This window comes from Diabrotica undecimpunctata, chromosome 2 (genome assembly GCF_040954645.1).
Source record: "Diabrotica undecimpunctata isolate CICGRU chromosome 2, icDiaUnde3, whole genome shotgun sequence".
Classification (NCBI taxonomy): Eukaryota; Metazoa; Arthropoda; class Insecta; order Coleoptera; family Chrysomelidae; genus Diabrotica; species Diabrotica undecimpunctata.
The window spans coordinates 9409576-9432696 of NC_092804.1; the positions used below are offsets into that span (position 1 = coordinate 9409576).

Below are 23121 nucleotides of genomic sequence, written 5' to 3' on the forward strand. Positions count from 1 at the left end.
TGTCCTGGATACAATTACAGATAGCTAAATTTGTAAGTTACTTGCTTTCCTTATTTGATGTGGTTCGAGAATTGTATGATTCTGATTTTGGGCCGAAGGAGACGAATTATTGCGGATTTCATTCTGATACATTTTGGACAAATTTTGGAAGAAAAATTGTTTTCGATCAGAGGCCAGAAATTGACTGTTTTTCATCGGGAAGTTGGTTTTTATTTTATGTACAAAAGAACTTTTCACATAAAAGTACTGGAGTCTTCTATTCGGTTACAAAGTCATTTTTTCCGTGTAAAGTATATTTTTTTTAAACAAGGAAACCATTACCAATAATTGTTTATTGCGGATATTTTCAAAATCATTTTTTAATAATATTTAAAGGATATTAAACAATACGATCATTAAGTAGGTTCATAGATCTGATCAGAAAATTATTAAGAATACATATTCTTTTTGCATTTATAAGGAATTACTATAATTTGGGTAATTTTTGCTTCGGTATATTCCATATTTCTGTTTTTTTATATGCCATCAAATTGTGTTTTTTGTAAATTTTATTTAAATTAAATTTTTAAACAAAAACCAAAGTAACTCTACTTCTGTATTATTTACAAAAAATTTCTTTAAACAAAAAAAAATTAGTTTTTAATATTACAGTAGGTATAATAAATATTTTAGCATTAATTAAAGTTTTCCTAGTTCACCAGTGTTGCCGTTCAAATAGATTTTGTCGCCAGTTTTAAAGTATTTTAGCACATTTTTGACGCCGACTACGCAGGGCAAACCATACTCTCTTGCTACAACAGCGCCTGGAAATATTATACAAAATGCCATAATATGAAAAACATGTATATATATATATATATATATATATATATATATATATATGTGTGTGTGTGTGTGTGTGTGTGTGTGTGTGTGTGTGTATGTGTAAAACTTTGTTAAGTTAAATGGCCAAATGTATGGCCTGGGAGGATAAATTCGTTAAACTTCCCGTGCTCGAATCGGTATCAATAGAGTGTTATGACTCATTTCGGCAACCTGCTTCACCAGACACTCGGGCTGATACAAATTTAAACTCGGAAAGTCCAACGAATGTCTCCTAAAACTTGACCACTGTATTTATTTATCGATCTGATCACTAGTTGGTTAGATCAAAACTTATTTGATTCGGAATACCGCCACCAAAACTATAGAACAGAATACCTAACGCTTTTGTAGATATTGAAAGAAATATAAATGTAAGACATATATAAACTATTTCTCCTAAAACAAGACACCATCATCACAAGACCCAAAAGAATCGAAGTCGAATACAAAAAACATAACTAAAAGTATGGAGAAATTATGTAAATTTGGAGAACGAATATCATAATTAAAAGAGAGTTTAAATACGTCAAAGCATATGTTGATAAGAAAGAATGGGAAAAATCTTAAGAGGTCTGAATACTTTTTGTTGGGATAAAACTATGTCGAATAAAAATAAGAAAAGGGTGGGTAGAGCCATGGTAGAATCAGTTTTAAGCTATAGGTAGACTCTTAATGCTGATCTAAAAAAGTCTCTTGACGGTAGAAATGATATAAGATTATATAAGATTCCGGATTATACGAATTATATAAGAAGAGCCAAAGAAATTATATACGAAAACAGAAAAAGCAGTAATAGTCTGAATAGGAAAACGGCCCTTAACGTGTTTTGGGCATCTATTAAAAAAGTTGGTAATTTAATTTTCCTTAGTAAGGGTAGCGAGGTGTTTAAGGTTTTGACACATTTCTTGAAAAACTTTCTTAGACGAATTTTTTCCCTACGTTGGATCTTAATACCAGAAAAGTCAACTTTGGGATTTTTAATAACAACATATTGGGTTAAGGCACAAGAGTACTTAGATGTGTTAAATCTCAATTTTATGATAAGATAGATGACCTTTTAAAGGATCGACCAGTTTGACCAATGTAACAAGCATTGCAATTAGCATAAGATAAAAAAAAACCATCTTAATTTGTTCTTGTTTTTAGTTGATCACCCTGCTAGTTCTTTTTTAGATTACTGGTATTTTTTAACGAAAACAACTTCTGTGACTATTAACTAATTTCACTGTAGTGTTTTTTTATTTAAACATCAAAAACGTAGTTTAATAAATAATTACCATGTGAAACAAGTCCACCAAGTTCGGTCACCACTCCAGATAGCATTGGAAAGTATGGGGACCATCCAATATCAGTACTATAGGTGATAAGAACGTCACCTAAAATTGAAACAAAAAAAATTAGTGAATAGGAACAATTAATATATTTTATTAAATCTAAACTGCAAGAAGGAAACGGCCACTCTGTCATTGAATCTCATACTCGTTAGCGAAAAAACATGTAGCTGGAAAAGAGTGGAACCATAATAATTCCTGCTTTTTGGTGACAAGCTTTATCGTATAGTGTTATTATGTTAATTTTAAGTCACGCAGGACTTTATTTGTAGCAATGAAGAACATTACGATGAATATGATGGTTTATATAACTCACCTTTTTGTAACTGAGAAATCTCATCTAAATTTCTAATAACGCAAGCTCGTGCTTGAACAATTCCTCGACAGACTGCAGTTCCCTTGCACATATCTTTTAAATCTGATATCTCAGTATCGTCTTCGTCTTTTTCTGGTTCTGGAAGACCAAACATTACCTCAGCGAATCTCATAGCTTTCCATTTACTGTATAGTTTCTGGCGCAGCATTGCCCTAAAAACACAGACTGCGATATAAATTTAGGCATTACAAGTGTATTATTTTCCTCTAGTATAGACCATCTGCTATATAGAGAGTGAAGAGCAGGGGAACTAGAATCGATTCTTATAGTAGACCATTTTTCAGTTTTATTTGAAAGTGTGCACAGTGTGGAAAGTTATTCCAAAATAAACAATCTATAGTCTACAATCTACCCTTGAAGAACTTACTTTGAAATAAGCAGAGGATTTCTACTTTTAATTAACAATTTAACCTCTTCGTGAGTTAGATGATAAATCAGGTCCTTATGCGGTAATATGCCATTTAGAACCATCTGGCTGCTTAAGTTTCTATAAGCCCTTCTTAATTTATCTACGGCTAGCACCAATACTGATTTGGTTTGTTCCCTGATCCCCACTGCAACGCGAATTTTTTTCATGAGAAACTTAACAATCAATCTGAAAGAATAGAAAAAGATGTATTAGTGTATTAAGTACATATAAAAAAACAAACTTATTTTTTGGGGAACAAATATTTATTTGAGAAACTGGAAACAATTCGAGTGATATCATTATAATAACCAGAACAGGAATTGTAGATACTGTAAAAAAAATTGTATGTATCTAGAACTGAGGCACGTGGCGAGAATGAATGACTCTAAATGAATTTTACCAAGAGTATTAATTTTGGGACCCTACTACTTTTACTCCAGGGCCTTCTAGGGGTAAAAACGCAAAAAATTCGATTTACCAAGAATCAGTACGACGTACAACAAAATGTTTTAAATAAAAAATGTAGGTGAGATAATTTAAAAAAAAATGTTTATTAGCTTTTTTTGTGAAGAATGAATCGTTCTCTCACAAATAACGATTGAAGCTACCGTAGATTTTGAATATCAGCGCTCGCGAAATCAATGTTCAATAAAATTTGTATCAGGTTGACATTAAAAATTTAATATCCAGTGATTAAAGTGTTCTATCGACAAAAACCAACATGCTTTTTAAATGTAGAGTTCGTCTTTCATATGCAATTTTTGTATTTTGCCCCACATAAACTCAGATTTTATAAAGGTGCTAAATAATTAAACGTGGCGCGATTTTTGTCATTTTTTAATGATTCTCATGAGATCAGTACAATTTATCTCTGACTGGCTGTAATTTATTCAATGACTGGCCATTATAAAGTACGTTTTTCAAAAGAACCAGACTTCTGCTATAAACTATACCCAAAACAGTCTTCTTGGATGCATTTCCCGTGACGTGCGATCGTTTATAATGTAAAACATTCAATTCGTTTTTTTTTATTCATATTTTAAATGCCTCATATTTGTTGCTACAACTCAAAATTGAAATTTCACGTCATATGTTTTATAGATTAACTTCTAGAAATGTAAATTTTACTACGACTGTCAATAAAAGTGATCAATTTTATTGATCTCACGAGTATCTGAAAAAATGGTAAAAATTGCGACACGTTTATTTTTTTCAACACCTTTTTAAAAATTGAGTTTATTCTCGGCAAAATACAAAAACTGTATACAAAAGCTGCTCTCTTTACCTTTAAAACGCATCTTGAATTTTGTCGATAGGACATTTAAAATCGATGGTCGCTTCAAGCGTTGTTTGTGAGAGAACGGTTCACTCTACACAAAAAGTGATATTAAACATTGTTGTTTAAAATTATCTCAGCTACACTTTTTATTTGAAACATTTTTTTCTACGGTGTACAGATTCTTAGTAAGTCGATTTTTTTTTTCGTTTTTACCCCCTTACGAGGAGAGTTTTAAGAGGAAGCCCGGGGGTAAAAAAGGTAATCTTTTTTGCAACTTTTTTGGAGGCAAAATTCAGCTTGTTCGTATGATTTTTATTGGTCAACTCTCTGACGACTGGACTAATAATAAAGTTATCATCATCATCATTTGGCTCTACAACTCTATGTGAATCTTGGCCGCGTTTACTATTTGCCTCCATTGTTGTCGGTCTATTTCTCAGCAGCAGCTATTTCTCATTGCTGTATTCTCATTTTGCGTAGATCACTGACTACTGCGTCCTTCCATCTTTTTCTTGGGCGACCAACTGACCTTCTGCTATCGGGCCTCTCCCAGAATGTGGCGTTCAGGAGTCTTTCATCACTAGATCTTAGTAAGTGGCTCGCCCATCTTATTCGGTTTACTTTAATGTAGCGTACTATGTTTTCATCTCCATATACTGTCTGGAGTTCATCATTGTGTCTTCTTCTCCATTCTCCTGTTGTCTCTTCTCTGCATGCCCCATAGATAGTCCGCAGTATCTTTCTTTTCCGTCCCAGTAATTTTGTCGTTTCCCGCTGGTTCAGAGTACATGTCTCGCTTCTATACGTTATTGTGGGACGAATTATTGTCTTGTACACTCTTATTTTTGCTGGTATTGAGAGTATTTTTGATTTAAGTACGGTCATTAATGAGTAATATGCCCTGTTTCCTGCAATGATCATGGCTGCCACGTCATTTTCATATTTATTTTCAGATGTTATGATCGCTCCCAGGTACTTGAATTCTTTGACGACTTCAAAGTTGTATTCATTGCTTGTTACGTTTTGTCTAACCCTTGGTCTTGGGTTCGAACACCATGTAATTGGTCTTGTCTTCGTTGATCTTCAGACCAACTTCCTCTACTCCGTTTTCGAATAGGGCGAAAACTTCTTTTGCATCTCTGGTGGATTGTGCAATTGTGTCCACGTCATCCGCAAACGCCAATGGTATTCTTGATCCTTGGGCGTTAAATCCGTTTGTCAGTTGTGGTTGAGCTTTCCTTACCGCATGTTCAAGTGCAAAATTAAATAGCAGGGGGGCAAGAGGATCTCCTTGTCTAAGCCCGGTGTCAATGAGGAATTCCTCCGAAGTAGTTCTGCCAATTCTGATCACCTGTGCTAATCGTAGTACCAGCTTTCTAGGTACTCCCATTTCTACCATGGTCTCCCACAATGCTTCTCTGCTAACAGAATCGTAAGCTTGTTTAAAGTCCACGAAGATTAATATACGATACATTACAATAAACTAAATTTACACAGCACAAGATCGATAACAAAAAAGACAACTGAGGCAGATATATGTCCACTAGTGGATGCTACAGGCTGTGTGATGATAATAATATTTAATAATGTAACAAACAGTACAATGTACTATTAATTAATCGTAGCTAAATGAATCAAGCAATCTTCTTTATTTTTAATATGTTAAATACTGGTATTGTCTATCCTACTACAGGAAGGGGACTGGCTAAACAGAAAAAATTGGAGAAAACGGTTGAGGGAAGGAATACAGTGAAAACTGTGGAAATCCTTGTATATATATATATATATATATATATATATATTGTGTGGTACTGGTTGTGAGGTATAAAATACCTCACAACGGAAACGAAATCCAGGATATATAAATCAACAATAAGACCGATAATGACGTACACAGCGGAAACAAGAGCAGATACGGCGAAAACACAAGGACTACTGGAAATAACAGAAATAAAAGTCTTACGAAAAATAACAAACCAAACTCTAAAAGAGTAAGAAGTGAGGAAATACGAGCGAGATGTGGTATAGAGGAAATAAACGCGTGGACCAAAAGAAGAAAAGTGGAAGTGGAAAGAAGATCATTGGGACGACCGAGGAAAAGATGGTCAGACAACGTCAATTGAGTCTAAAAACCGAAGCAGAACAGGCAATAAGCCTATTTATACAGTAGGAAGAAGAATAACAAGAAATACTGAAAAAATGGTGATCAAAGAAAGAGGAGAGCATACAACATCGTATCGATAGATCTTCGAAAAGCTTTCGATACGGTCTGCCAGCCATCAATTGAACGAGCAATGAATCGCCTTCAAATAGATGCAACATTTAAGCGGTACGTGACAGACTCGCACATGAACTGAGGTACGAACGCTACCGTCGACAGTAGTACGCCTAAAGGTGGGTACACATATGCGAGCCGAACTGTTTGCGAACTGCTCGTGAGCTGTTCGCGAAGAGTTCGTTGAAAATATGTTTATGTTCAGACTATCAAATACCCTAAGTTTCTAATAACAAACCGAGAATTAATTTACTTCGTTATTCTAAACATTTCGGTATTTTGTTTACATTATCTGTTATTAATTTCTCTCGTTACTTTTGAATAAGCCGCGCTCGTTCAGCAATTTTGTTTAACCGAATGATCTCATCGCACACTTAGCAGAAACAATTTAATAGTCTCGAACACCGTCCAAATTTAACTGCGAACATTCTTTGTGTTCGTCCCAAAAACCGACAGGCCGCGGTTCCTGACGAGCAACGAACGAACAGCTCGAAAGCGGTTCGTCCCGTCGTACAAATTAACGAATATAGCGTTCACAAATGGTTCGCGAACAGTTCTGCTCGCATATGTGTACCCGCCTTAAGAAAATTGAAATGCCGATTAGTTACAGTAATTAAGTAGTTAAAAAATTATAATTTAAAATATTTTATGCTTTTTTTTTATATTTAGATATTTACTGCTTGCGTTAGATGTTGAAATTTTTATTATATTACGTTAATTTTTATACAAATCATATATGCTTATAAATACAATTAAACAAATTTACCTTGTTATAGAACTTTTTGGAGATTTCAAATTCTTGATAATTTCATCAATGCCCATTCTATCCTTTTCTTTTCTCTCCACTCCTAAATTTGCTTGAATCATTGCAATTACTTGAGAGGGATTGTCGTTCCATGTTTCTTCCATTATTTCAAACTGTAAAAAAAATTTTAGTTGAGTATTGATTTTAAAATTAAACTGCTCAATTTGTGGCTTTTTTCAATCTGTTTGAAAATGTTTTGAGCTACAATCATTTAAAACATGGTATAATTTGATAATTATTTGTTATTTTATATCTTATTTGATTAAGGTTAACAGCAATGTGATTTTTAATAACATCAATTACAATGCTTTATGGATGCAATGTGGATCGCTAAGAGAGTTGACAAACTACGATCCAAACATAAGGAGAGTACATAGACGGGCTGGATACAGGGGCAACCCTGATTGAACCTAAAGAAAGGATATTCACGTAAAGTGCCCAAATCTACAGCTTAACAACAAAACCACAAAAAATATAAAAAAAAACATAAAGACGAGCTTGGCTCACCAAAAAAAACCCCCAAACTTCCAACCCACTCCTGCTCTATTTTATTATTATTTCAGTTATGCTTTATTTTATTAACCAGTTAAAACAAAACAAAAAACCCAAAAACATATACACGGGATGTGTGAGAGCGCTATACACTTGGAAATGCACATTCCACCCATTAAAAACCCCCTCCCGCTATTATTTTCACCCAAAACCCCGAATAACAAACAATCTGTAAAAGCTGGTAAAGCCAAATCAAATCAGCAGGACATAGATCCTACTCACAAAGCCGTCAGGCATACTCCCCTCAGGCAAAAAGACCCTTCAGGACTAAGTTGCCTTAGGCAACTCGCGAAAACTGAGCATCGTTTGTTTGTTTTGTTTTTCCAAATTGACGACTGTATGACTGAGCATACAACTTCCGAACAGGGGGCCGACAGTTTGTTGTCGACCCCCTGATCGGACACACATTTTCTTTTAGGGACACAGAGCCCTAAGTCAAGTCACAACTAAATTTAATAAAGTGAATAGGGAGAAAAGCTACATTAAGCTACCTCTAGAGTCAGGTAGCCTAACCACAAGTCATGGAAAACGGAGGGTGTTTCTTTTCCCAAATCGCCCGACGTAACAGTTCATAACCTCCTCTGCGTATGTCAGACGTAGAGGAGGGGTGGGGAAAAACCTGGGGGTCAGATAGGCACCGAGCCAAAATAACTTGCTCTTTTGGAACGAGACCGGTCTCATCTTCGGACATGGGGGTCCCACTAACTAGCAGTGGTACACTCATGTTCCTAGGGGTTGGGATGAACTCTTGTGTGTGTGTGTGTGGTAGACAGTTTATAGATTCGACATGTAACGTTTAGTTTAAAAGGGTTGTGTACAAAAAGGCTGTATATATGTGAAATTATGAGTATAATTGTATCAGTGTATGAGGACTGTATTACATAGGGCTGGTTTAAATAAATTAGGATATGTGGTAAAACGTTATACAGATTATGGCAAATTAAGTTTATACAATCATCATCATCATTGGTGCAACAGCCCTATAAAAGAGCCTCGACCTTCCCAAGTCTATTACGCCAGTCAGTTCTATCCATTGCCAACTGTTGCCAGTTTGCTGCGCCTATTTGTCTCTAATAATGGCCCTCCGAAAAGGGGGTTTGGCGTTGGGTTAACTACCCAACCCGGTAAAACCCTATAGTTACGAAATCGAAAGTTTATACAAAGTCTTACCAATTCTTCTGCTGCACACACTATCGCGGTATTTACAGGCTTTCACTCACGGTTGTTCTTCATACGGGGAATCTGTCCGGGTACCGGTTTCTGAAAACGTATCTCGCGGTACTAACACTAAGATCACGAGATATAGCACATTTGCGTCTGTACACGATTTAAAACAGTATTTGCGGTATTTTTCGCGTAACTATAAGCGGGAGAGAGAGAATTAGAGTAGAGAGAACACCCCTGTTACCAACTACAGTCAACAGGGAAAAAGAGCGTCTGTTCTCAGCGATAGACAACAGGCAAGAGAGCGTCTTCTTGTTTTCTATTTTGAAACTGTCTGTATTTCTAAAGGAGGGGAGGTTGAAATCAGGGAAGGGTTATCAAGGATTGGACTAAGGTAATGATTGTAAAATTGTGGTAGAAGGATAGTTAGTAATACAGCGAAAAAATGACATGATTTTTTGCATGTGAAAAAATTGAACAGGTTGTATAATTTACTTTCACATTTAAAATATAAGGACAAATATAACAGGTTTGTTTTTAATTTGTATTTTTTTATATTTAAACGATAATTTAAAAATAACGAAATAATAATTTTTGTTTTTTTGTTTACCGTTAGAAGCCAGACTCCAGACCATTTGACCTTACAGATGAATGTACTGAGATTTACCTAGATCGTATAAATAATATACGAAATATATTAAAAATAAATTTAGTAATTGATTTCACTTATTTTAAATAAAAAATTATAATATATAAGTGTTATTTTATTCACTATTACCTCTCCTCTACTACGATGGCCATGTTTTTTCATAAATTCCGTATACAATTCATAAGCTACAGGACAGTTATCCTTTAACCACGTTACACCTTCTGTCGCATCGACATTTTTAAATCTTTCTTTATTTTCTGTGTCTTTTAGGGTAGACGCTATTTGTTCCAGATATTTTGGAACTTCCGCAGAAATTACGTCCTCACAAGACGAAAGGATTAAAGCAAAATCAGATATGTGGTCATCAGTGATATCTAAAACAAATTTTCTAATAAATATAATGTAATCTAAACGATAATTTTATATTAAGGTCTATTAATTGACAAAAGTCTGATAAACAATGGTAGTTTAACAAAATATAAAATTTTTGTTTTGTATCAAACCTCAATTACCTTGTTTTCCCTCGAGAAGAATATTCATCGTGAGCATTTGGTAAAAAACAGATGTTCCGGTTGTATGTGAATGGCAAATAGCAATTTCTTCTACGTTAGTTGCTAAAGCTGTATCAATTTTGTCATATATCTCCTGTAGTGATGATCCTTTTAAGTCCAACGTCCTCACCAGGTTTTGGGCTCTTTTATTAACATCATGATTTTGCCAAGCGCATTTTATGGACCAAAGTAGGGTACTAAAGGTATCATAACCCGTTGAGGGTTCTCTAATTTTGTTACATATATCATTTAAGTTCTTGTCTATCACTCGATGACCGAATATAGCTAAATCTACAGTTATAGAAGATGCTTCTATTTCTTGTTTAGTGTTCATATGTATACCCTGCAAAGTAAAAATATTGAGATTGCTTTTAAATCAATAACCAGTACATTATAAGACAGAACTTACTTTTATAACATCCAAGAATACATTATGTTGATACGTAATTAAAGCTTTCATACTGGCTGGATCAAAATTACAAGTTACCAGTTTTTGTATAGCCCAATCCAAACATCGCAGCGAGCTAGTCCGTGACAACACTGTACTAGCTTTCGGAACAACTTCTCTGATATTTGCTGTTGTACAAGCGCTCAATTTAGTCAATTGTGGAAAGTCTAGTTCGTGGCTGAGCTCGTAGTCTGTCCACGTTGTTAGAGTTGTAATGGGACGAGATTGGAATAGAAATAGCTGTCCCTAAAATTTAAGGTACATGATACAGTGAGAGGATAATCAGTAAGAGGTATTTTCAATGAACTCTCATCAAATGATAGCTACAGTCTGAATTTGTTAAGTAGCAAAGAGGGTGATGTAATGTGCTACCTCATTTGAAAGGTTATCATAAACTGGTTCCAAAAATAATCAATTAAATTATTAATTTTTGATTATTTGTGTCACACATTTTTTGAAAATTGATATTTGTTATTTGAAAAAATTGTAGGTGTAGCTTTCACATGATGGGGGTTAATCGAAATATCTAAACTTTGATACAGTTCAATATTAGAGCTGATTAAGTTTAAAAATAGACGTGTAGAAGCTTATCATCATTATCATCCAGCCCCTTGTATCCACTGCTAGACATAGGCCTCCCTCATTTTTGTCCATTTTGCTCTATCTTGAGCACTTTTCATCCAATTTCTTGATATTTTCTTAAGATCGTCTTCTTCGTCTTAAGTCTTCATTTCTAACTCAGTTACGAAGCGATACACTCAGCATTGATATTTCCATTTTCTTCCGAGCTATTTGCAGCGTTTAAGAAGTTGTAGCTGTCAATGCCAAAGTTTCGCCACCATAGGTCATCACAGGCAACACACATTGGTCAAATGAGTACGTCTTTTAAAGACGTCTTTGAGTTTTCCATAGGCATGTCCAGGTTTATTCTTCTTCGTAGTTCGCATGTTTGGTTGTCTCTTGTGATCTTTATTTCGTGTCCAAGGTATATGTATTTTTTCACCAGTTCTACTTCTTTGTCTCCAATATTGATATTTCCGCATTTCCGCTAGGTACTAGGTTTGTCATGAATTTTGTTTTGGAGATGTTTATTTTAAGACCCACACTGGCACACACAAACTGAAACTGTCGGACTTCTCTGCCAATTGAGATATGATCCGTGTTTTTATATAGTTTCACCGACATAGTTTCGTTCTTGTATGTATTGTAAATAAACCTTGTATATCTGTAGTCAAACCGGCATGCTTGTAGTGCTTCTAGGATTTTGTCAAATTCTACCGTGTCAAAGGCTTTATGGAAATCTACAAAAGTCAGAACGAGTGGTCGATTGTATTCGATAGTCTTTTTTATTGTCGTTTTAATACACTGTAGGTGATTTGTTCCAAATCCGGTACGAAATCCCGCTTGCACTATTGGCTGGTAGAAATCAAGTTTTTTCTCAAGAAGATTCGTTACTATTTTAATATTTATATATTTAGTATATTACTGTTCAAAAGGCACATGTTAAAAAGGTTTTTTATCTTTCTCTCTAAATGAAACTCGGTTTAGGAGGTGGGCAAAGCCCAGCCACAGAGTCTAAAGTGTTCGTAGAACTGGAGCAGCGTCCCGACATCGGACTCCCAGGGTGCAGAGACCCTATTTGGGAGCCGAGACTAGACTGATCCGAGAGCTGAAAAATGTACTAATGTCTAGAGCCTGACCCACTACTCTGAGCCGCGTAATGTGGGTTGCCTATTATGAATTAAAATCGGGAAAATTACTGACTTACGCATGCATCACGACTATGACGTCCGACATCGGATAATCATTTTTTACTCAAATAGATGTTATAATAATTATTTCTCTTCTAAAAACGGATTGTCATTAGAACAGGCAATTTTAGTTCTATCATATAATGATTTAATGACTCCCTTTTTAACATTTATGTTGGGATTTGATTTATAATTTAGATATACCTATGTTCATATACGCAACAAAAAATATTAAAAGTAAGAGCTTTTCGAGGAACTAACCATCATTTAATAAATAATTTTTATATAACTGTGCTGAATAATGTATTTCGAAACGGAGAAATTATTCATTTATTGATATTACAAAGAAAAGGTCTCTAAAACGTTTTTAAGCAAGCCAAAAAAAGCACATTACAAGGCATGAATGAATCAAATATGTAGCACCTTTTTTGTAGATGTATTATTCAAAAACAAACTGAAGTTATTACTATAAAAAAGGATCTGTATAGCTGGGGCTATGCTTAACTTAAATAAAACAACGATTAGATAGAAAAAAAATCACAAATTTCATTAAAATTATTTTTATTTTTTAAATGTTAATAATTTGGTACATTGATTTGTATAATATGTAATATTTTCTAAGTAAGTTTTTATATAAATAAATAGTCTATATTTAATGTACCATTAGATGAAACTTTGAAAACAATTTAGGACCAAATTACAAAATGATAGATTAACAACTAGAACCAAATTAAATGTGTCAGCTATAACGGAACTGTTGACATTATCTACTGACAACACTTATTTTCATCTAAACGCTTTAAATCCATTATTAGCTAATATATTGACGGAAGATTTCAAAACAAATATTCCTAATCAAAATTTAAAGCCCACAATACGTTGGAAATATGTAGATGATCTGTTGGACACACTTCTGATTAATATAAATAAAAGATAAAAAAGAGGAGTCAATAAAACTTACAATGGAAAAGAAATAAAATAAATCGTTGCCTTTTCTGGATGTTTTAATCTCAAAGGAAAATAGTGGATATGGGACTCATGTATACAAAAACCAACACATATGAACATATATCTAAATTATAAATCAAATCACAACATAAATGTTTAAAAGGGAGTCATTAAATCATTATATGATAGAACTAAAATTGCTTGTTGTAATGACAATTCGTTTTGAAAGAAAAATAATGATTAACATCTATTTTAGTCAAAAATGATTATCCGATGTCGGACGTCATGCGTAAGTCTGTCAGTAATTTCCCCGATTCAAATTCATAATAGGCAACCTACATTACGCGGCTCAGAGTAGTGGGTCAGGCTCTAGACATTAGTGAAAAATGTCGCATATTTATAAGTATATTAATATTTATATGGCATTTTCAGATCTCTCGGCCAATAGAAAAATATAAAGATGTTCAAAGGCGGGGCGATGCGCATCCGGGTGCGTATTAGTCCACGACTAAGGCACCAGGATGACAGCGACAGGGTGGGTTTCCGGATTTCTTCCTACCTTTTTACCTATTATTTGGGAGAAGATAAATAACAATAATCTATTGTGTATGGACTATACCTGGATTCTACTTGTTCTCCTGCTTTCTTTTCAAGAAACTCCGCATTTATATGTTTATTTAGAAACTTTTCATCTCTTGAAATTGTACCAGGGACTGCAATTCCCGAATAATTTTCCCAGTTCCCTTTATTTCCCTTCTAATGAATTCTACTTACGTAGAAAGCCACTTGACGAGAATTATCATGTCATTTATAAACTTTTGAAAAATATCCGTTAAATGTTTAAGCTTTTAGAGCTTGCTTGTCTAAAATTTTTAAAATTTGACTTCACTTTTCGCAGTCTACCCACGATATTTTATGATACTACACGTGAACAAGGGAACTGAAAAAAGGCTAATAAAAATAAAATGTTATAATGCATCAATATAGATGAAACTGGGAGCAAAACTTAATACTTACATTATAAAATCCCCATTCAATATCTCTGGGATTTCCAAACGCTTTTTCTAGAAGCCATCCAACTTTTCCTAATCGAATCGCCTGTTCATCGCTTAAACTGAAAATATCTTCCTTTGCAGCTGTTTCCTGTAATCCTTCTTTAGTTAAAGTTAATATTTTATTTTTAGTACCTAACTCTTTGCTTTCGACTTGAATAATACTGTTGCTTCTTTTGTTTAAAATGTATGTGTCAGGATCTGAATCACCAGATACAACAGTCTAAAAAGAAAAAATAACAATACGGAAATTTAAACCATACTGAATTGGTCTACATGAATTTGATTATGTTTAGTGAATTCATCCCAATTTAGATCAGAAATGCTTGAGATCTGACTTGAAGACCGAAGCCAGGGAATAAGATTATGTGAGTCGTGACGTAGCCAAGATGTCTAATAAGAACATAATTTAGATTGAACAAAATTGTATTCTGTATCAGCTACAATATGCAGGTTAATAAATATCCCGTGTTATGAAAGCTACAAAGAAAAAAGCCCAATGCTCACGATGATCTCGCAAACGAAAGGACAATGGATATAGAAAAAAACAGTTAGGGAAACTCCGTCAGAGGAAGTACTAATAAAATACCTATACAGACGCATACGGCGATATCTGAGAATAAAACAAAAAATAGAAATCAGAAGATTTCTAGGGGTTCGAAACAAAAATTCAGATTTTTGCCTTAATCTGCATTTCACCACATTTCGATTCATCTAGGCAAGAACCTTTCGTGAACTGGTTTCTTATACTTAAAATACAAGTAAATAAAGATATAGAAAAGACAGTTAAGATTTGATTTTAAGTATGGTGTAGCATATTAAAATTTCTTGGTATATATTGAGATCCCCTCGTATAAGTTAAAATACCGAAAAATATTCTTTTAATTCCTCTTTCCGTCGCCGAGTCGCCGCTGTTAAAGGCGTGTTTAGTTTTATTGGAGTCCAAATTTCTTTTCAAATTCGTAATCTGTTCGTTTTCCTTTTTTTGTCATGGAAATATAGTATAAAGTGAGAGTAGCAGTTGAATGTGTGGTATTAAGCAGTTAATAGTTACAGTTTAAGTGAGGTTTGAAATGTTGGCCATTGTTAGCAGATGTGGTTAATTTAGTCGAAAAAAAAACGGCTAATTTGTTGAAAAAATGTGATTTATACTCAAAGTAATGTGTTTTACACATTTACATAATTTAGTCATAGATTTATACTCAAAGTAATTTGTCAGTTAAAGTAAGAGTAATCACTGGTTTTTGTTGTATACCGTCTCTCATTGTGAGATATTTGTAAAACGGCTTTCCCAACAAATTTGGAAAATATCCACATGTTCCAGTTTTTTTAGGAATTGAAGCTTCAAATTGTACGTCCAGTGTGACAACTTTCAACCTCAAATTTTGCTCTGTCCTAATTAAGAAGCCATTTCAACACAATTCGCAGTGTGATATGCTTTTTTTGTTCGTGTGGCAGAGATTCTAAGTCCAGTTTCTACCCCTAGAAAGTTTAGTAAGTCTAGTTTCCACCCCCAGAAGTTTTAGTGCAATCCAGGTAACTTTTGTGTTTGATTCTTAAATTAAAAAGAAACAATTTTTAATAATAGTTGCCTTCATAACAATTTAAATTGTAATAATTAAGGTTATATCGATGGCGTCACGACAAAAGGCATAAGCGCCAAAATTTATGTTTTGGTATCAAAATAAAATACATTTTACGTCCTATCAACTATGAAAATGACGTAGCTGTAAAAAATTCCAACTCGACTAAAACAAGCTTTGAATTTTCTAACCGCCAAACGAGTTTCTTAAAAGATGAGACACCGAAATCAGTAAGCGACAAGATCCGTAGTGGAAGGTGGTGCTTACGTCTTGGGTCTGAAAACGTGGTTATATCAATAAGGTAAACAATAATTTGAAATATTAATATTTAATGTTTTGTTAAGCGTTTAGTTAGATTATTTATCTTGAGAAATCATAATATACCATAAGAATGTACAATTTTACCGACTGTCGGTTAGGCCTTTTCAGAAAAAAATTTTTCCTTTATCTAACCGCCATTTGGCCATTTAAAAATACACTATGACTTAGATTTGCCATAGAAAAGTTACTACTTAACCGGCTTAAATAAGGTTTGAACCTAAATAAAACATATATTGACTTTGTTGTATAGTTTTCTTTTTTTTTATTTTAAAGTTATATTTTGGTAGTAATATTATTTTAAAAAACTAACATTTGAATGGCGCTTACTTCTTTTTTTTAATGGTTTTTAGAATGGTTTCTCGGGGGCATAAAATAATGAATCTTGGGAATCCATTGCCGAAGAAGAGACTGATTTATTAACCTGTGATAAAAAGCTTGTACCTTACTCAGATAGTGATGATACTGATGATAGTAGTAATAATGCCGCAATAGTATTTAGATCATTAGTTAATGATAAGATAGGCTGTAATGATTTTATACAACAAAATGATTCTTTAAGCTCCGAATCAGATTCATCATCCTTGACAGTATTTTTTAAAAATGAGACTGAAATTGACAGCATTAGTTCTAGCTCACTACGTTCTAGCTCATCAACTGGTTCAATTTTCTGTTATATCGGTTCTTCGTTTCTATTAGTTTGTTTTGTTATTGATAAATGTTATTTTCTGTTACCAAATTTTGATTTGCATTTTATTTCTATTAGTTTTATAATACAACTTACTTAGTTATCAATGTAGAAAAATGGTACGTTTTAATAGTTTTTGTTGTTTTTTACTTAATATAACGTGATAATTATATTAACTGTTATTTTTGTATTTTTTTACACCAATATAACTCTAAGAAACTCATAAATATATTATTGTGTATTGTTTAATTTATATTATTTTTACTTAATTGTTATGCTTTAAAATGAAAAGATTTATTCTCCATTTTTGTTATAATTCCGTAAAATTAAAAGGCGTACAAGTTCCTAAGCGACATTTTTTGATCAAAATACTTTTTTCGAAATATGGTAACCGCCTTTCAAAAAGGCTTAAACACCACAGAACCTAACATTAAAGGCGTAAGCACCAAAATGTTAAATATCTCATGTTTATAATAATTGTTTTATAAATAACATATGGTAAGTCAGAATGCCTCAGTTCGATAATAATAAAATGCCAAAAAAATGTAAAAAAAGAAATATTAAGCGATATTAAACGTTTTTTGTGTCTCCTAAAAAAAACTGTCAATGGCGCTTATGCCTTTCTGTCGTGACACCGTCGATATGTCTTAGGGCGTGGCTTAGCTGTCATTTTAATTGTTCTCAGTTTTAAGCTTTGGTTTTGACATATGACATCTAGCTTTATTATTTTTGATATCTGGTAAATATCTAATCATATTTGAGATTTTGTTTTTTTTTTAGAAAAGGTTTAACCTCTATGCACAGTTTCACTTGAAAAGATAATTTTTTATTTGTAATGATTTATTTCTGCTACAAATTATAGCCCAGTAACATTTGTAAGTTTTGTAGTATATCCAACTTGTAAACGGATGTTGTAAACAAATAGGGTTAGGTAAGTGTTTCTCTTGGTTGTTTTTGTATTTACCTTTATGACTATTAATATAGTATTTTTGTACTATTTACTTTGTAACTGTTTGTGGTGAGACAGTAATAAATGTTTAATTTTTTTAATAATTTATTTAAAAAAAATTCCTAACCTCCCTTTTGTGTTTTTTAACGGAAGAAACTTTTCTTTCATCCAGCAGGAAGTTTCCTCGAAGCGGCGTCCATTTTAAATAGCTAGAGGTCCTTCTCGTTGTTTTGTTTGTCCATTTGTCCAGGAGATTCATGTAAGTACCCCTTTGTTTCATTTTTGTAGTTGCCCAATCCAATCCCATTGCTTCATTCACTTATCTACGACCCAGTTTCTCCAAATAAACCCTGAGCGCCGTTCGCAACAGTTTCGTTTATTTTTCTTGTCCTATCTCTAGCCCCGTAACTTCTGTCCCCAATTTTCAACCCCCATAATAATACCCTATGTGGTAGGCAAAATAAGTCGTTACAATAGTGCCTCTACAATTCGCTTATACGTATTTCGTCCGAGCATGACTTATTATTGCGTGCAATGATTTGCATCGTCTCGGTACCGACAACGCTTCGTACATACGCATCCCCACCAGAAGTTTCTCCTCCATCGATGTGCGCTAGAGGAGATGGAAGGCCTTCGATCGTATAAAATAGCAACCGCCTCAAGAGAAATGAGAGTTCCGTCGGAGTATTGATCTGACAACAACTTCACTGGCCCTAGGGTATTTACTGAAGGCCTACCGCTTCTGCTAGAGTAATGATCTAGTGGCAGTTCCTAACCCGGTCTTGGAGTATTAATTTGAGGCATATCTATTCTCTCCTGTGTGCAAGTACTGATTGGACACCGTCCGTTCCTCGTCGGGCCGAGTGTTGATTGGCCCGTTCCATCTCTATTCCTTGGATGTGTTCCTACCGTCTGTGTGTATTAATGCACACCGTAATTGCCGTTTAGATTTTATGTCATTAAAAAGGTAAAAGAAATAATAAATTAGACTTACTCACAATCAATTTAATTTGACATTTGTCAAATTTACCTCTAGAATCTAATAGATAACATAAAAACTCATTGTCTCCAAGTAAGAGATGTAGTGCATTCAAGTCCTTCCCTTTTTTTAAATTTATTGTTTGTTTCGTCCCCCTTTTAAGTGTTTTCTGTGTGTCTTAAATTGTCCTTAATTTTTAACTTTAAATACTTGACTTTGCAATCATTTGCCATGTATTTTAATAGAACTTTATCAAAGAAATTTGATAATTACAAGTTAAAAGAATTGCACACCCACACAATGTGTACATCTAATCTCATTCATTGTCTTACAACTGTCACCTTCATAAAATAAAATCTCAATAAATAACACACATTTCATAAATATATCTCTAGAATAAATATAAATAACTTTTAAATAACTCAGTGGTATGGAACATTACTTTCATCTAACAAACAATCACATTACACCTATCTCTACTTCATTGGATAAAATCTGTCTCCTCAAGAACTTCCCCGTTTACTGTCAAACAATTACAATAGCAGACTTAAGTTCTCCATTCAACAATACAGGATAGTTTGAACCATGTTCTTTCAACCATCAATTAATAGAGTACCGGCATGTAAGTAATGTTTTATTTATTTGTTCATTTATTAATTTATTACAATTTAATAGACTATTTTACCAATTTGTGGGTCTTACCTTGTCTGCTTAAACATTTTATTCATTTTGAAAAACCACATACATGTAATATTGGCATAATTACTGTAATTTATATCATCTATCTCTGTTTATCTTTATTAGACAACACCCTAATATGGGTTTATTATTTCAGCATTTATTTAACTTTGTATCGAGACCTGAAGATGCTTTGCATATTGTAGAAAGCGAAACCGGTCGTCTGGATAGTTAAATTAAATTGATTGTGAGTAAGTCTAATTTATTATTTCTTTTACCTTTTGAAATGGACTCACACAAGCAACACATTCATGATTTATGTCATTAATTTTATTTTATTTTTCGCATTTCGCAAGATTACCGATTTAATTTTTATTGTATATATTACCTAAGATATAATTTTATATTGTTATTTATTTATTTCGAATATATTTTTATTTTATTTAAACCTGTGTTTTACTGAGTCCGCTGTCTAAAAGAGCCACCCGTCACTCATCATTAAGGTCAATAATTTAAAAACTTGCATGTGGAATATAAAAAGTCATTATCAACCTGAAGCTACAGATCAACTCATACAAGAAATGCATAGTCAAAGTAGACATCATTGCTTTACAGGAGATGAGATGGACTGGCTCAGGTATCCTGGAAAAAAATTACTATAGTATCTATTACAGCGGACACCCTACTCTTCACGAATTTGGTACTAGATTTATTGTGAGCAGCAGAATTAAACATAGCGTAATTGATTTTAAGGCTATCGATAAGAGAATAAGTCCAATAATACCTAAAGGAAGCGTTGCTAATGTTAGCATTATAAGTACTCACGCACCAACCAAAGTGAAAGAAGACGATGAAAAAGACATAATCTATGGGATCTGGACCAGAATGAACCTCCCTCTCAGAAGGTGGAGGAAAGTTGCTAGGAATCGATGGGAGTTGCGACTTTTCTGCTAGCAGGCCAAGATTCACAAAGGATTATTAAGCCAAATACGATGAAGATGATCAGTTACGATTTAAGAAAGATATCTTACCTCTCCTAGTCCAAAGTTTGAAGTAATAACCATCTGAGATGGATTACAAGTAGAAGGATGGCATGTAAAAAGTACTCCTGCACTATCAGCTTTTACCATTTTTTGCACCACAACTGCCATGCTTGTAACAACGGGAATACCGTGTTGCCTAAAACCGTTTTTCAATCAATAATTTCAATCACTGAAGCTGCCTTAACCAACAAATAAATGCAAATACAAATACAATATCTTTTGTATATAAAAAATATATTGTGTATTCTAATGAATCATTAATTCCGCTGAATTGATTATAAAGTAAAAACGCGACATCTAAAATATACTTACCATCTGTAGTGCACACTTTGATATGTATATAAAGATGCCCAACAAGCCTGGATAGCTTCTAAGATCTGTTCGTATGAGTGGCAACCTAAAAAAGTTTCATTCTGTCCAGCTGATGACAATTCTTCCGAATCTTCACCAATAGCAGAAGATCTTACTGCCCAACTTAGCCGATCGTTTTCCTTTGGGTACTTTTGTAGCTGCAAAATAATTCGTTCTTTGAGATTCTCTGGAAATTTTTGGTTTTTGAAGCATTTGACGGTCCTTAAAAATTATATGTATACTTTAGTTTCTCTAAGTATAGTATTTCGAATAGTTTTGAAGTGAGCAAGCAAAAAGGAAAAAGTGAATGTTGGAATAACAATGAGTGGTATGTAGGGGGGCTAATAATTTTCGTAAGAAAGTAGAAAAAGTAAAGAAGGAATATAGTAGTATGGCAGAAAATAGAACAGGGATGTACTTTTTAAAACTAATTTTTAATGAACAAAGTAACCAAAAAGAATAAATTATAAAGCCTATATAATAGGGAGAGTAAGGCGAGTTGATGTCAAAATGAGATGAATGAGATGAAATGAGAAAAGATAAGAAAAATACTAAGGATCCAGATCCTGTAAGGAGTAGACAAAAGTAGACCTGGCAAAATATATAACACGTCTTTGATGAAGGGAATATTGTTAACACACAAGACAAAATCGTTTACAGAAATATATTTAGTAAAGTCATTTTCACATTCTGATAAATACAAATGAAGAATGTTGATGAATAAGTAACTAAGTTATAATATTGCATAGGGCTTATACATGATATATTAATATACCTGTTACATGCTTCTTCAAGCTTTCCTCCTTTTTTTCCACAACAAATATCACTGAGGGAATTTATTTCTCGTACTAGTTCGCCGTTAATATAAAGGTCATAAGCATTTACTGTTATGATAAAGCCGTCTGGAATCTTAAACTACAACATAAAAAAAATTTTAAACTAAAATTTTTGAACGAAACTATAATTTATCCATATCCAATTAAAAAACGCACCATACAATTTAGCTGGATTTATAGTTTGACGGACTGTAAACGTAGACGCACTGGAAAAAGATCAAGATAGAATTTTGTGTACTCTTATTTATAAATGAACGTAAACGCATGACCGAACGTAAGTGAAACGGAATGGAACAGAAGAGTTGGCCAACTTTTAAGCAAGCAAGCAAGCAATTTAATTAAACCCAGCCTGTGAGCCATGTTTACCCCTAAGAATTACGTTCGGGTGTAACAATTCGTTGGAGCGAGGTGTATTAACTCGAGTTAAAAACAGGAGTCACTCCACCGCGCTCCAATGCTCCAGATCATCTATTTTCCTCTATAGCACTCTGATGCGCGATAGGGGCACAACTATCAGCCAAATGCTCTTAGCAACAACACGCAAGACGGAAAAATATTATAATAAACAATAGTATAAATAAACACAGTTTGTTTATGAATCGTATATAAGAAGAAGAATTAATAGGTTATGTTAATGTCGGTTAATGTCACTCATATATGGTCACCAACTCTATCCACTGTTTCTATTCATGTGCAAAAATTCTACGTTCTAAGTCTACGTTTACAGTCCGTCAAGTTATAAATCCACAGACCCTTTGGCCTCTTCCTTTTACTTCTCTATAGCTATTTTAGAATCTTTCACCAAATGAATATTATCTTTGTAAATATAAAGAAGAATCGATAATTTAACATTTCGTATCTAACACGCAAGTACTCCAAACTTTAGACAAAAAATGCGAAATTCTAAATGAGATAAAAACTAGAAAGATGGAATACTTGGGGCACATTGTGAGAGGTGAAAAGTACGAACTTTTAAGAAATATCATGCAGGGCAAAATTAAGGGCAAAAGAAGTATGGGAAGAAGAAAAATATCGTGGCTTCGTAATCTACGTGAATGGTTCGGGTGTAGTTCGATTGAACTTTTTATGCGCGCTGCTAACAAAGTCGCAGTGGCCATGATGATATCCAATCTCCGCTAGGAGTGGCACGAGAAGAAGAATTTAACATTGGACTAATTTTCACAGTAGCTAAATAAAATAACTGATAAATGTTGATAGTAGACTACTAGACAATTTATTAAA

At 33.6% G+C, this 23121-nt stretch overlaps 1 protein-coding gene across 1 annotated transcript in view; it reads right to left on the minus strand.

Annotated features, from left to right (window-relative positions):
* Window positions 1-582: 582 nt before the first annotated feature.
* LOC140434150 (rifampicin phosphotransferase-like) overlaps window positions 583-23121 on the minus strand; it is a 41088-nt gene continuing 18549 nt past the window's right edge. The window contains exons 9-20 of the mRNA XM_072522203.1: window positions 21819-21958; window positions 21005-21265; window positions 20681-20828; window positions 14420-14677; window positions 10665-10949; window positions 10217-10598; window positions 9834-10078; window positions 7301-7452; window positions 2939-3166; window positions 2512-2723; window positions 2142-2240; window positions 583-803 (exon numbers count right to left, since the gene is read on the minus strand). Of these exons, the coding sequence (XP_072378304.1) occupies window positions 679-803; window positions 2142-2240; window positions 2512-2723; window positions 2939-3166; window positions 7301-7452; window positions 9834-10078; window positions 10217-10598; window positions 10665-10949; window positions 14420-14677; window positions 20681-20828; window positions 21005-21265; window positions 21819-21958 (2535 nt within the window). The 3' untranslated portion in view covers window positions 583-678. The remainder of the gene's footprint in view (window positions 804-2141; window positions 2241-2511; window positions 2724-2938; window positions 3167-7300; window positions 7453-9833; window positions 10079-10216; window positions 10599-10664; window positions 10950-14419; window positions 14678-20680; window positions 20829-21004; window positions 21266-21818; window positions 21959-23121) is intronic.